The sequence below is a fragment of the Tachysurus fulvidraco genome, chromosome 8, assembly GCF_022655615.1.
Source record: "Tachysurus fulvidraco isolate hzauxx_2018 chromosome 8, HZAU_PFXX_2.0, whole genome shotgun sequence".
In the NCBI taxonomy this organism is placed as follows: Eukaryota; Metazoa; Chordata; class Actinopteri; order Siluriformes; family Bagridae; genus Tachysurus; species Tachysurus fulvidraco.
The window spans coordinates 16500162-16514501 of NC_062525.1; the positions used below are offsets into that span (position 1 = coordinate 16500162).

The following is a 14340-nucleotide window of genomic DNA, read 5'->3' on the forward strand; positions in this document are numbered from 1 at the left end:
CACACATTTTCAACACCATGTGGATTCGTATTTACACAAATAAAGCAGATGGTCTAATCATGAGATCATCTTCTCAGAAATACATGTGAGTGATACATTTGAAAAATATTTAGACCTTGTATAAGCAAACAGCTAATTCGGTGACGACAGTTGTTTCAGAGTGGTGCTGCACTGCATGACTCTCATGGATCACAGTTGCTCTCTGACCTTTAGGTGTGAGGGCTGCTGGGATTGGAAGGCCAGACCTGCACTCAGCTTCCTGTCTATTATACCTGTTTCCACACTGCCCTGACTGGCCCTCGTGTCCTGCACTAACACCTTTTCTCTTTCCACCTAAGGGCGATGGCTCCAAGTCGGGCTCAGAAGCAGATTTCTATACACGAAGCATTGATGATGTCTGCAGAAGCAAAAAGGATGTGTCCGCTTCATCTGGTGAGAGCTTTCCCTTTCGCAAACTTTCATGTTCTTTTTAGTCATTGTTTTACTATTAGTATTAATATTGATACTAATATATTAGTATATATATTAGTATTATATATTAGTATTAATATTGAAAAAATATTTTTGTGTGAGATCAGCTGTCTGACTTTTTTCTTCTCTTGTTATTTTTTGTCCTTTGCACTCTTTCTTTACTAGTGGCTAAGGGCATGCTGAAACATTTATGTTAGAAAATGTACCTCATGTATTTTTCAGCTATCTGTCATGTCTTCTAGAGGAAGCTGATGTTCACTATGTGTGTCCTACCTCTTCCTGTCACTCTTGATTGTAGTAGTGCCCATCAATGGCCATGTGGATCTGAAAGCCAGCCTTACACCTCCTCTAATCACTCACACAGCTGCTACTCCCATGCCTGTGCCCAAGATCTCAGGAGGAGAGGACCTCACTTTGGGCTACGAATCACGCAGGGGCAGCAATGTTTCTGTTGAGCCTGGCTGCCATGACAAAACTCCGGTCAGTGCCATCAAGTCTGATTTATGCTCAGTGCAGTAGTGCTTATGAGGACAGGCTAAACTCAGTAGATATTACAGATGTTGAATGTCCAGGGCAAAATACTTGCAGTGCTTGCTGTTCTTTGGGGAACTGTTGCTATACTACAAGCTACATGACAAAACTATCCAAACTATATTAAAGCTATTGCTGAGTCTGAAGTTTAGGATGTGAGGATACAAAATTTAGAGGCAGTGATTGCATAAGGGTTCCTAAACGTAAAAAACATTCCTTACTTAGAATAAAGATAGTTATAAGATACTGACTAAGAAAAACTGACAAATATTATTGTAGATTTTTATTGTAGATTATTATTGGTAATACTAAACACACATTTAAAGAAAATGAAGACGGTTGTCCCTAAGCAGCTCTATGTAGACGTATAAACATATATAGACGTACTTGTATATATTATTAATACAAATGACAATTATTCACATGTAATAATGTATTATTTATTAGTGCTATTCTAGTATTCAGTCGAAAAGAAATATCACTACCAGAAAATAGTTTAACTGATAGCTTTGTTAGTTCATCTTGTCAGAGGAATTATCAAAGTTTCTGCCAAATGCCTGTCTGCCCTTTATACGTCATTGTTGGCCAGTTGCTGTGGAGGTGGGTGGCACATTGAGACTTTTTCTATTTCAGAGATTGACTTTTTCTCCACTTCCTGCCTCACCTCTCCTTCTCCAAACTGCTTATCTTACGTTCCAAAGGTTTTTAAAAGGAAGAACAAACCAGCCCTCAGCCGATTTGAATATGATTTGATGACTCAACAGCAATATGCGCTGTGAAAGCAAACATGCAAATGTCTCTGATTGCAGAATTTGTTCAACAAGGTTTTGTGTAAAAATATGACCTTAAACGATCTGATCTGACAACATTGTACATGCTCCTGCTGTTCCTCTTGCAGTCGAGCGTGCGAAGTTCCCCTCATGCTCCTTGGAGTTCCAGCGGAAGCTGGAACAGTCGACGGTCCAGCTGGAACAGTCTGGGCCGAGCCCCAAGCTTGAAGAGGCAGAAGCGGCAGTCGGGCGAGCGACGCTCCTTGCTCTCCGGTGAAGGCCACTCCAGCTCTGATGACGATGGTGCTGGTGTAGGCAGTGGTGGAGGACGGATGTTGGAAGGTGATAATGTTTCCCTCAGCAGGACAGATTCTTTTGGCCAAAGGCCACGGCACAGGCGCATGGAATCTCTGGAGACACGTAGCTCCTTTGACCTGCCTCCAGACACACTGCAGGTGCCATACCTGCACAGATCCGCTAGCATACACAGCACACGACCACCAAATCTGATCAGCAATGGCAAGAGCTCGCCCACAGGGGCCACCACACAGCTCTCATTAGATGATCATCACAGTGAGGATGACAATGCTGATGAGGAGGGAAACCTGGTAAGAACAGCTGCATCTAATTATTTGTTGCAAATTAGAAAAAAATTAGATATAGAGAAATTGCTGACTCTATATATAAGAAAAAGAAATCTCACAATGAACTTACATCATTATCTTTTCTTTTTTTTTTCTTTTCTTTTTTTTTTCTTTTTTTTTTTTTGCAGAGTCGACGAGCACGTCTGTACCGCTGGCTGGAGCATAAGCAGCCAGAATGGTGCAGGCAGAGGAACACCTGGTCTCTCTACCTGTTTCCTCCTGAGTCCAGGTGATCCTGCGTATTCTCAAGCTGTCTATGTTGTGTCTGTCATTTTGCACTAATAGCATACCAAAACTGTCCATTTATTTCATTTTGCCCTATTCAATTGTGTTTCCAGGTAAGAATGAAACTGATGAACCTCACAACCTCTTGAGTTTCCAACTAACACATTAACAACCTATTGTTTTGTCCCTTACTCTTCCTGTCCTCACACTAGGCTTTATAGACTACTTATTAAAGATAAAAAATGGGAGAAAACCCTCACAAAGTGCATTCTGCTCTCACTTTACTAATTAAGCATCAGTCACACATCCTCCTCCACCTGAAGTGTGCCCAAAAGGATGGTGATTTGCACCACGCTGCACATTCAGAAGCTGATCTCATTATCCTCTGTGCAGAGCAGCACCGCTTAGATCCATGTATGAATGTCTATAACTAGAGTTAAGATTAGAATGTGAATTCTTGCTTATTTGTTTAACAAGCCAGAGAAATCTTCTATCCTACAGTATATATATTACAGTATATATATACTTTACAGATACACATCCCTGGACATCACTAAACTCTTGTTTCCTGTTAGGAGTCCACAGCTCTGTCCTAAATAATGTACGCTGATTATGATCAGTGCTTGTGGGTTAATGCATACATTAGATATAGTGTGCTATTAAAACCCCAAATTATGTAATGGAACATTGGAATCATTTCACACGTATCAGTTGTATTGTGTTTTTTTTTTTTTTTTTTTTTGTATCATCATTTGTATTATTTGTTATTTCCATTTATATTCTTTGCATATATAATTATCCTCATTACTATTATACAGATTAGGTGTTGCCAATACTATACAGTGTATGGTGTGCCGTTTTAGATAAAGTTTGGGAATGTCTCACACCTCACTGTTCAGCCTACTATGGCTGTCCTTATATAGTAAGAGATGATAGCTGGTAAAATATGTTGGCATGACTACCAGTTGGAGTTATCGCTGGGGTGATGTGATTTAAAACTATATGGCCAAAGGGTTGTGGACACCTAACTATCACACCCATATGGAATTTTTGAAAGTCTCATTCCAAATTTTTCCTCTTTCCTGTTATAATACCCTCAACTTTTCTTTTTCACTACATTTTGGAGAGGGGCTGTGGGGATGTGCTCCTTCAGCCACAAGAGCATTAGTGAGATCAGGATCTGTGTCCAATATATTTCATTTAAGCGGTTTGATTTAAGCTCCAAGTGTTAGTCTCTTTCCTGATGTGTCTAACGTTCTAAACTTTAGCTCAGAAACATTTTGTACTAAACATCTAAATCATGCACATTTAATGCATCGTAATTTCATGCAGAAGAACTGCTGAATATTTAGAGATAAAACAGTCAATTGGTTTATTTTAGAAAAACACAAATACAAGATACAGTGTATAGAAGTAAAGAGAACTCACAACAATTGACATACAGCATCACAGAAATAGGATGAGGTAAAGCATCCTGTTCAGTGCATTCCTGTTTATACCCCTGTGCCTCATGGTCAGAGTACCAAGTGGAAGAGATATGGTGTAGATAATAACAGGATGGACCCCCAGATGTTTAGCTCACTAGGTACCGTATGTTAATTTGATTAGAGGGAACCGAAGAATAAAAGGTCTCTCATACAGACCAGGTAGTCTCAGCACAGTAATGTGTAAGTATTACCAAATATAAAACTGTATACTGTAAATGCTTTACCTAAACCTGTAGGATATTTGGGATGTCATTATGAAATACGGATTAGACTGATATCAAACATGCCCTGAGGAATAATAAGATCAACATGTTTTAAGTGACCAGGAATCACCGAAATCAAGTGTGATATACAGATGTCGAAATACTATTGTAGCCAACTAGCTACCACTAGCTATTACTCTGAAAAAATATGATTTTTAGCTTGTGACAAAAAGGAAGTGACTGCCATGATTTAGAATCTAGATTGTCCTTTTCTTTCTTTAGAGTTCTTGTAACCAAATAAGCAATATTACTTACAAAAGCATAAACAAAAAGCCTCTCACAACGATTTGCAGTCTATGCTAGCCCTAGAATTACATAATTATTGGATAATCTGTATTCATTCTTTCATGCAGTGACTGTATTCTGAAGTGCCTGACTTGATCATATCTTACAGGATTCGTGTGAGCTGCAATAAATTCATCACGCACAAGATGTTTGACCATGTGGTGCTTGTTATTATCTTCCTCAACTGTATCACCATTGCCATGGAGAGGCCCAAGATTGAAGCAAGGAGTCCTGTGAGTCCACGTCAACACAAACATAGAGTTACATTTAATTAGAGGATGAAAGGATCGGTGAAGCTGGTATTGAGTGATCTCAAGGGGTAGTTAGTCCAGCTTGTCTCTATGGCAGAGCTCAGATACTGTAATGGTAAGAGATGCAGTTATCTGCACGGATTCTTTTTCTCTAACAGGCAAGAACGAACCAGGATATTCTAACAGATAGGTTACACAGAATGTGCCTAATATTTGAAAAAAAACAAATGAGGAAGCTAGACACAACTCACCCCCGCAAATTAAAAACACATTTCACCACATTTCAGCATGAATTGCACATGAACTGAATTTTTGTATTTAATAGGTGCACCATTTGCTGTGGTTCAGCCTCATTAGAAGGAACACATTTGGTAAATGAATGATTATGCAGGATTTAGAGGATGAGACTATAAAATGATTTCTATTTCCTCTTCTCAACTGTTCTCAGTCCCAAATGAAAGATTAGCTCAGTTTAAAAGTGTATTGTTATTATTAGTTTGACAGTTGCCCCCACACGTAGCAGCAGAATAATACATATGAGGGGAAATTTCTTTGAAATTGCCAGTAAGCAGGGGTATATATTTTGTACAGAGGGTTATATTGTTTATAGATTATGTTATTAATCTTAGTTCTCCTTCACATCAGTATATGCAGCGATTACAGAGGCAGGGATGTTGTGACTCTTTGTTTTAGACAGTTATGTAAAATTGTTATGTAATTAGTTCATTAGTTCTTTTTAATCCCCTTCAGGTTCTTGACACTATGAAAGATTGAAGTTTAATTGGCTCATTTACAATGCAGTTATTTATGGAGCCCATTTTAGCCTTTGATGAAAATATCTTTAGCTTTTGCCAAGATTTGGCTTTGCTCCTGTATACATGGCCTCTTCTCACACCATCTTCAGAAAACACAACCTTAATGTTTTTAATATTCTTTTCATTCAAGTGTTATTTTAGCAGGGGATAACTCTAGCTGATGATGTTACCAGAGGGCCCATACAAGCTCACTCTAAATAATGGCTGACTGATTAGCTTAGGCGTTATGATAATAAAAAGCATGCACAGAATTCACAGACACAATATATATTTACACTGAAAGCACGTAGAGCCAAATGAATCTGCCAGAACAGCCCTGACATGTGGCTCAGGGGCTTTTTCAATCTTTGTTATAATAGGGAAAATAGTTAAAGTTATGAAACAATTTAATGAACCACTGCAATTATACAAATTTCCAAATGTCAACCCAGCTGTAAATTTGCCTAGTAATTTCAGTAACAGTGCCTAAAACTAGAAAGCCATTGATGCGAATGACAATGTAATGTTTTTAATAATATATTGACTCTCTGCAGGTTTTATCACATGAAGGCTAGAAATTAAATATTCATGCATCCAAATATGAGTATAAGTAGATTATTCTGTGGTGAAGATGTGAATCTTCTCTTCATTATGTACTGTTTTGCAGGAGAGATCATTTAGTATTATATTTAAACCTCAAATGTAAACTGTGTGTTTGTGTGTATATATACATATATATATGACTATAGCGGTGGACTTGTGCTACAGTATATAATCTTTTGGACTCTTAATCAATCCCATTACTATGTAGCATTAACCTTCAGTGGATGATTAGTGCTGGCATGTGTGAATGATCTGTGTGCATTGCTGTCTGTCTGCGAGTAAAGTGTGTGGGTATCACTTGAGGGAGATTTGCTCGGCACATGAGCAGCAGGTTTCTAATAGACAGCTGAAGGATTAGGTACTAGTGTGAGTAAGCACAGATCAGAGAGGGCATTATGATAAATTTATCTGTTTCCTTGTATAGATTTTATGCGATTTTCTTTTTTCAAGAAAATCCAGGGTAGGTGGAAAGTCATGCAGTTCTGAAAAGCATTATTTTTTTTTAGATTTTGAAAGTTCACATGCTAATCATTTGAACTGGAAGAACAAATGATAAGGCTTGAAATTGAATAGAAATGAATGCAAATGGACCGTGTTTGTTCAAATGCTAAATAAATGGTATTTAAATTCCATAAATAGGAGGATCCTGAAGCTACTGGCAAAAATGACCCAAAAGACAAATTGTCCAGCTTGAGAACGTCTTATTTTTGTTTGTCTGTGTTACAGATTTTGCATTTGGCAGATACACTTAACCAGAGCAACTTATATTTATCTTATTTATACAGCTGAGCAGTTGAGCGTTAAGGGCCTTGCTTAAGGGCCCAGCACTTGAAGGTTGGTGGTCCAGGGATTTGAATTCACAAACTTCTGATCAACAGGGCTTAAATACTGAGCTACCACTTCTACTTGGTTTGTTTTGTTGTGTTGCCTAGAATATATAAGTCTAGAATATTTCATTTGGTTTTTATTTTATGTTGATGGTTTGATGGTTTGATCTCCCCTCTCTGAACCTGTGTAGTAAAACTGTCATGTCTATGTATTTATAATGGTTGCATTTTTAGCTTTACTGTGTAAGTGTATAGGAAAAAAGAAAGGAAAAGGGTGTACAAATCACAGATATGGACCTTTACATATATACAGTGATACCTCGAGAAACGAGTGCATTGACATACGAATTTTTTGAGATACGAGCTGTGATTTGACCAAATTTTTTGCCTTGAGATACGAACAAATTTTTGAGATACGAGCATCCGAGCTGCCGCCGCCGAACAAAGACCCACAACAACAGTTAAGAGAATTTCAGTTAAGTTCATTAATTTTAGTGAAGTTTAGTTAAGTTCCATTAAAGAGTAAAGTAGCATTAAGAGTGTACAGTAGCAAGTAAGTGAATGAAAGTGAAAGTGTACATACGAGACAAAATTCCTCCTAACTCCTCCATCTGTTTACTCCTCCCTCAACCTCCGTGCACATCTTCCGTTAGCTCAAGTCCTCTGATCTCCAAGGTAAATAATAAACCAGTTTATTTTTTTTTAACATTCTCTTTTATTACTGTAAGTTTTTATACAATATTTACCATTTATAAACACAGGTACTGTACATTTTTCATATTCAAAACACATAAACAAAACAACTGGAGTGGAATTTTGCGAGCTGGAATGGATTAATGGGATTTCAATTAATTTAAGTGGTGAAATTTGCTTTGAGATACGAGCAAATTGAGATACAAGCAAGGTCACGGAACGAATTAAACTCGTATCTCGAGGTATTACTGTATATCATAAATAAACCTTGCACCTGCTGTATGTTTAATCAGATTTTCCAGTGTTGCACTTTCCCAGTTATGAAGATCAGATTAAATTTAGCAACATTATTGATATAAAAAGGTATCATTTAGTACCTTAAAATGTTATAAAAAATTTTTTTAAAAATTGATAATATTTTCGTTTTTTTAAGTATTGTAATAGGCGATGCAATCATTCATATGAACTAAAGCTTACTAAAGATAAAACCACGGCTGAAAACATGATTCTTGCAAATGTGCATTTTATAGTATGGCCACAAAGAGGCAGCAATTTTCTCCAGTGCCCTCTGGCTTAATGCCCGTTTCTCATGTTTATAGCCAGTTCCATCTCAGAAGGAACTTTGCTGTAGGTTCTCCCAGAATGCATCCTGCTTGGGATTTTGCACTAATGGACAAAGGAGTCTCTATTTTTAAAATAATGCATGCAAAAAAAAATCCTTGGCAAATAATTGTCGTATTTTTGTTTTGCATTCTTTCATCCTCAAGTTTATAGCTTGTACATTGTGCCTGTCTTTATCTGACTTGTGGATGGCTCAGCTGAAATATCTGTTGGAAATCAACTGTAACCTTTTTTCTGCCTATACAGTACATCCACATTTTCTTTTGAAAATATTTTGCACCTTTTTGTTTAAAGGCTTAAAATCATACAATCCCCAAATAAATTCAGTCAAATTAAGTTTCAAATAATTTAATAATTTCGACATTATTAAGATTGAGACAGTAACTCTCACCTCACCTGTTCAAATCGAGTTAGAAAGAACTTTTTAGCTTTAACTGGATATATTGTTCTCCATGTTCTTCTCTCCATGATGAAGTCTCTTTATAGTAACAGCTCACTGAACGTTTTCATTTAGATATTAACAAATGCCATCAGACTCCACAGCTGAGCCTCCTGTAAAAAGTATGTGCTTTTCAGCTTAATGTGAAAGGAAACAGATTGGGTGGAGAAGTGATGTTGAGAGTTGGAGCAAGTGGAAGTGTAGTAATTGCTTCAGCAGTTAGAAGCTCTGAAATATCGAGGAAGGCCTTATGGGATCCAGCTGTTAAACTTTGTGTCATGGTCTTCCTCATTCAACTCGCAAATGCACCATTACACATTAATAATGCATTCAGACGGGCTCACAGCAGAAGAGAGACAGAGAAATGCTGCAGATATGATGCCAGTGTGACACCCTTTCATAACAATATGAAGCTGAGGCTTACTAACTGAAGATGCTGTAACACACAGTCATGGGGTCTGGTGCTTCACACAAAAAGAAGAGCAGAATAAATAAACAGGAACGATGATGATTCTTGTCGAAATGCTGTGTTTTTTTTCCCTAAACCATGTTGAAACAGCAATACAGTCTCAAACCTTTGCATATTGTTTCCTTTAGTATGTGCCTCAGATCCTGAGCAAGGTACTGAGTTTGTGTCAGCTATGATAGCAGAAAAAAATCAACCGACTCCTCCCTCTCTACCATTAACTCTTTGATGCATGTTTAAGACATTATTGTAAGCCGGTTAACATTGTTAATGCTACCAGAAGCATTGCAGTATACAGTACAGCCAGCATCTGATTATCAGCTAAATGAGCATGGAGCTAATCATCAATGGCATTATATAGGATATATCAGGGCTGGTATAGATCAAGGCAAAGAGTCAGTACAGTATATTGACACAAAAGAATGAAGTGTACTGGAAGAGGTTTGCCTGCACACTTTTTTCCACAGTAGCTGACTAGATATTTCGGGCTGTGCTGCAAATCAGTGATGATTTCAAATGTATTTGACAAGACTGCTTTATGCATTTTCCACCTGAGAGAACGAAGGAAGTGTTGCTGAGATAAGGAAACATTTATACATGCTGGGTTCCTCTCAGCTAGATGGAAATAAGAAACTTGTTATTAAAAGTGAATTTTAAATATTTGAATTTATAAATTAAAAAGTAAAACTAATTAAAATTTGAATGACAGCTGGTGCGTGCCATCAATCGCACACTTTAAACTGATAAAGGTTCATCGGGGTTATTCTGAATATTGTATTATTAGTGATTGTGATTGATTAGGCAAAAACTAAAAATAAACAAAGGCATTCCCACATAGGTATTGAAACTTCACCCAGTTTCTAGTTGAATCTGACAGCTTCAGGTTTCAGTGTGTAATCCTTTGCTCAAGTTACAGTCTGTGCTGTATTCATCCCTGTGTATGCGGGTCCTTTTCACTGGACTGCACTGACTCCTGACTCCGGTGTCCTCCCACTACCCAAAAATCATGCTGGGAGGCTGTTTGCTTACTTTAAACTGCCTTTAGGTCTGAGTATGTGATATACAGCAATAGACTATGGTGTTTGGTATCACATCCACCACCTGCTTGGCCAGGATGAAGCACTTATTCTAGAATAGTCAGTGATTATCTATGAACAATACAATTCATAGTCCAAAGATATTCTCTTGCTATAAAAAAGATATAAAAATCATTATACCATCACACTGGTGATTCTCAAATCTCTTTGCTCAGGAGGTGTTGATTAAAATTCTATCATAGCAGCTTGGTTTATATTAACGCTCACTCATACAAAAAAAGCTGGTGAGGGAACCATTGCTGATAGATGCTAATGTATAACGTATGCTGATGTTAAATGTATATACAAACAAAAAAATATAACACTTTGGTTCATGCTGCTTTAATTCAGATTACTGTAGCTTTGGGGTTGCAGCATCACCTCATCGCATCACTGATTTATTTTTCTATAACATCATTGTGTGTCATGTTTATTCTTTACTCATAGGGAGGTAAAGGATTCTAACTCTCTCACCCATTTATACACAGAGCTTGTTAGATCTGAGGGAGCTGTAGTGTGGTCTTGGCATCAGGAGGTTGTCAGCAATAGGAAGAAAAGTTCAGAGCTGGCTCACATTGTTAAAAGATTGTGGCAGGTTTTTTTTTCTTTCTTTTTTTTCAAGAAATACCTGTTTACTTTCTACCCTTTTCATCTTTTCTCACATTGCCTATAACTACACTGTACAATTCCATTTTTAACCACCTCACGTCAAGTTGCAAATGGAAACTGACTTCTTTGGGTTAGGAATACTACAGTCCTAATTACCTGCTGCAGTAAATAACATTATGCTTTGACTCAGATAAACAGTTTCTGTATATTTGTGTGTGTGTGTTTTGTGTGTGCCTCTGTGAGATGTTAATGCATTTGGAGTACTCTACGCGTGGGCAGAGTCACAGCTCTATAGCTAACTTCACAGGAGGCATCTCTAATGTGCGATGTGGCTCACATGCTCACACACATAAACAGTGAGGACTGCATTATGTGTGATATTGCAATGACTAAGCCGTCTCTTTCTTTCCTTGTCTTGCTCTCTCCACAGGAGCGTATATTCCTGACGGTGTCCAACTACATCTTCACAGCCATCTTCGTGACTGAAATGACAATAAAGGTAGGAGGTAACGCTGAAATTTGCTTGGGTGTGATCTCATCGGTCATCCCTATTTGGGGGTGAACCCTGCCTGATGTGAGCATTTTTAAAATAATGCTCACTGCATTTCAGTTTTAAATCAGCAAGGCCAGGCCAGTACCAGTAAGACTGTTCACTCTCTGAAAGCTTCAACCTCCTTCAAATAACCAAATTCTAGATAAGGCAGTCATTAAGTCCAGTTCTGAACTGCGCCTTCAACACTCGGTGCTACGTTTGTTTGTACTACACTGAAAAAAATAGTCTGTCAGATATTCAAATCACCAGCATTGAAATGGACGTCCATGCCGAGACCTCTCAAGAGAAGGCAGAAAAGTTCACAGGTGTCATTCAGTGAGGTCTAAGCTTTCTATTTTCAGAGCTGCTATATGCCAGGTCACACCCACTCAAGAGATTTCAAATGAAAATCATGCTAGAGAATAATCTTAGTCACTAGAGGTTAATTAACAACGCCTTACACAAAGTGTCTAGGGCAGAGAGAGAGAGAGAGAGAGAGAGAGAGAGCAGGGCGCTGCAGGGGTGCGGCTCTCTTTGCCTGACGTGCCTTTGTTCAGGTGCAGGTTTGATCGTGGCATCATTTGATATATTCATGTGAAGTGCATTAGGAGCCTTTGCTTTTCTCCTGGGGAAGTCTTTTTCAGGGAGATGATCTGATTTTTGTCTGGATTTGTTTACCTCTGCTGCTGTGAGCTCATCCTAGATCGTATTGTGCCACTAAGTTACTGCACAGACTCAGCTCATAACTGCCCTTCCATCAATAGTAGTTTCTCCTAAGAGAACTTAAGAAAAATATCTTTTAAAAATGGACTTAAAAACATGAGGTTAATGACTGAGATGTATGGCTACAACACACCTCCCTGGTGTGGATTATATTTTCCTATGTTACAGCACACCCTATAGAGTTTTATTCCTTACATTATATAATGTCATTTCATATGCAAGCAATATATACTGAGCTAAGTTAGTCCAGATACTGATTGCATATACTGAGTGTGTGTGTGTGTGTGTGTGTGTGTGTGTGTGTGTGTGTGTGTGTGTGTGTGTGTGTGTGTGTGTGTGTGTGTGTGTGTGTGTGTGTGTGTGTGTGTGTGTGTGCTGAAGGTGGTGGCCCTGGGCTGGTGTTTTGGGGAGAAGACATACCTGAAGAGCAGCTGGAATGTTTTAGACGGGATGCTGGTGCTCATCTCAGTCATTGACATCTTGGTGTCTATGATATCAAACAGTGGCACTAAGATCTTGGGCATGCTGCGTGTGCTGAGGCTGCTCCGAACTCTCCGCCCCCTCCGGTACGTACTTATACTGTTGTTCTGCTCATTTACTTCACTCTTCCTCTCATGCTTTCTCATCCTCATTTTCTGGAATGTATAAACAAATCACAGGAATTTTACCTTTACCGTACACACAGTCTGAGTTGGTGGTTCACAGATGGTGAAAATTCAGTAATCTGTAGGACTATGGAATTCCAATACACGGGATTTCTTTAGTCAGAAAGCTGATCTTTTCTTCTTGAATTTCTGAGATGGCTTATCATACAGTTCTGTGCATGTGGATATGCCTCGTGCTGCACTTCTTGTAAAGAGAAGCTCTTGAAGAGAAGCCTGCTGAAAGATTGATCAAATATTCAAGCGGTGCACAAAATCTAATATTCATCCAATTTGCCTTCAAAATGCTTCGACTGAATCTAACCACTCATTATTCATTCATCCGTCCTTTTCCTGCAGTGATCTTGTTTCTCCTGGATTTGGTTTCTCAATGGGCCTTTACAGAAAGATCTAATCAAATACTTAGTCTGCTTATGTTTGGGATTTTAAATGAGAATGATGAAGGGTGGATTTGACATCGTTATTATTGTATTTCTGAGCAAAGACAGAAAAAGAAATGGAGAGAATTCCACTTGCGAGACATTGTGTGTTTTCAGGGACCGCATTCCAGCCGAGAATTGCATTCCATGTTTGTTGTTGATTAGGTAGTGCCTGCTTTCCATGTGTGAAGGTTGTGGACGATCATGCATTCAGAGAGACTTTGCAGAGGAAAATCTGCATGTGTCTTCATTCATTTTTATGATGTTGTCCATCAGAGGAAATTTCATTTATTATAATGTAAGGCCAGCAACAGAGACTGAGTGTGAGTGCATCTTTCTGCAAATGATAGCTGATCAAATTACTAGACCTGTTTTAATAAAAGATAAGGTCAGTGTTTTTTTGTTTGTTTGTTAGTTTGTTTTGTTTTGTTTTGCTCAAATAGGTGACAAGATTCTTCACAGATTCTAGTGAAAGGAAAAACTCTGGTCTCTGTGATGACAAAGGTGCTGCAAATGTAATAAAATCTAACTAAGCACCAATGTCAGTCTGCTCAGGACACCTCAATATGCCTGTCAACGAGCTTGTCTTTTAATTCAGAAAGCACCAGCTCACATTGACATTCAGATGTTCTTCCCTGGGGAGTGTGTGCTGTTTGAGTGTGATCAGGGGCTGTGAATTTATGGGGAACACCAAGTGCAACTTTAGTTTTAAAATCATTCAAAATCACTGCTTTTACCTTTAAGCTATCTTTATAACACTCACTCTCACACACACACACACACACACACACACACACACACACACACACACACACACACACACACACACACACACACACACACACGCATGCACACACAGGAACACATTTCATTGTTATTTCCATATACCTGCCATGTCAATGGCTTTCTTCATTTTATGAGACTGAATAATGTATAGACAGAATATTGC

General features: G+C 38.3%; 1 protein-coding gene across 11 annotated transcripts in view; it reads left to right on the plus strand.

Moving 5' to 3' along the window:
- The window catches only part of cacna1g (calcium channel, voltage-dependent, T type, alpha 1G subunit), a 105330-nt gene that overhangs the window by 53348 nt on the left and 37642 nt on the right, over positions 1-14340 (plus strand). For 9 of the 11 annotated variants that reach the window (XM_047817661.1, XM_047817659.1, XM_047817665.1 and 6 more), the window contains 7 exons: positions 339-432; positions 770-951; positions 1901-2380; positions 2545-2645; positions 4786-4909; positions 11486-11554; positions 12692-12876. In XM_047817661.1, coding sequence (XP_047673617.1) covers positions 339-432; positions 770-951; positions 1901-2380; positions 2545-2645; positions 4786-4909; positions 11486-11554; positions 12692-12876 — 1235 coding nt within the window. The remainder of the gene's footprint in view (positions 1-338; positions 433-769; positions 952-1900; positions 2381-2544; positions 2646-4785; positions 4910-11485; positions 11555-12691; positions 12877-14340) is intronic. The other 2 variants (XM_047817660.1, XM_047817664.1) reach the window with 1 other exon arrangement.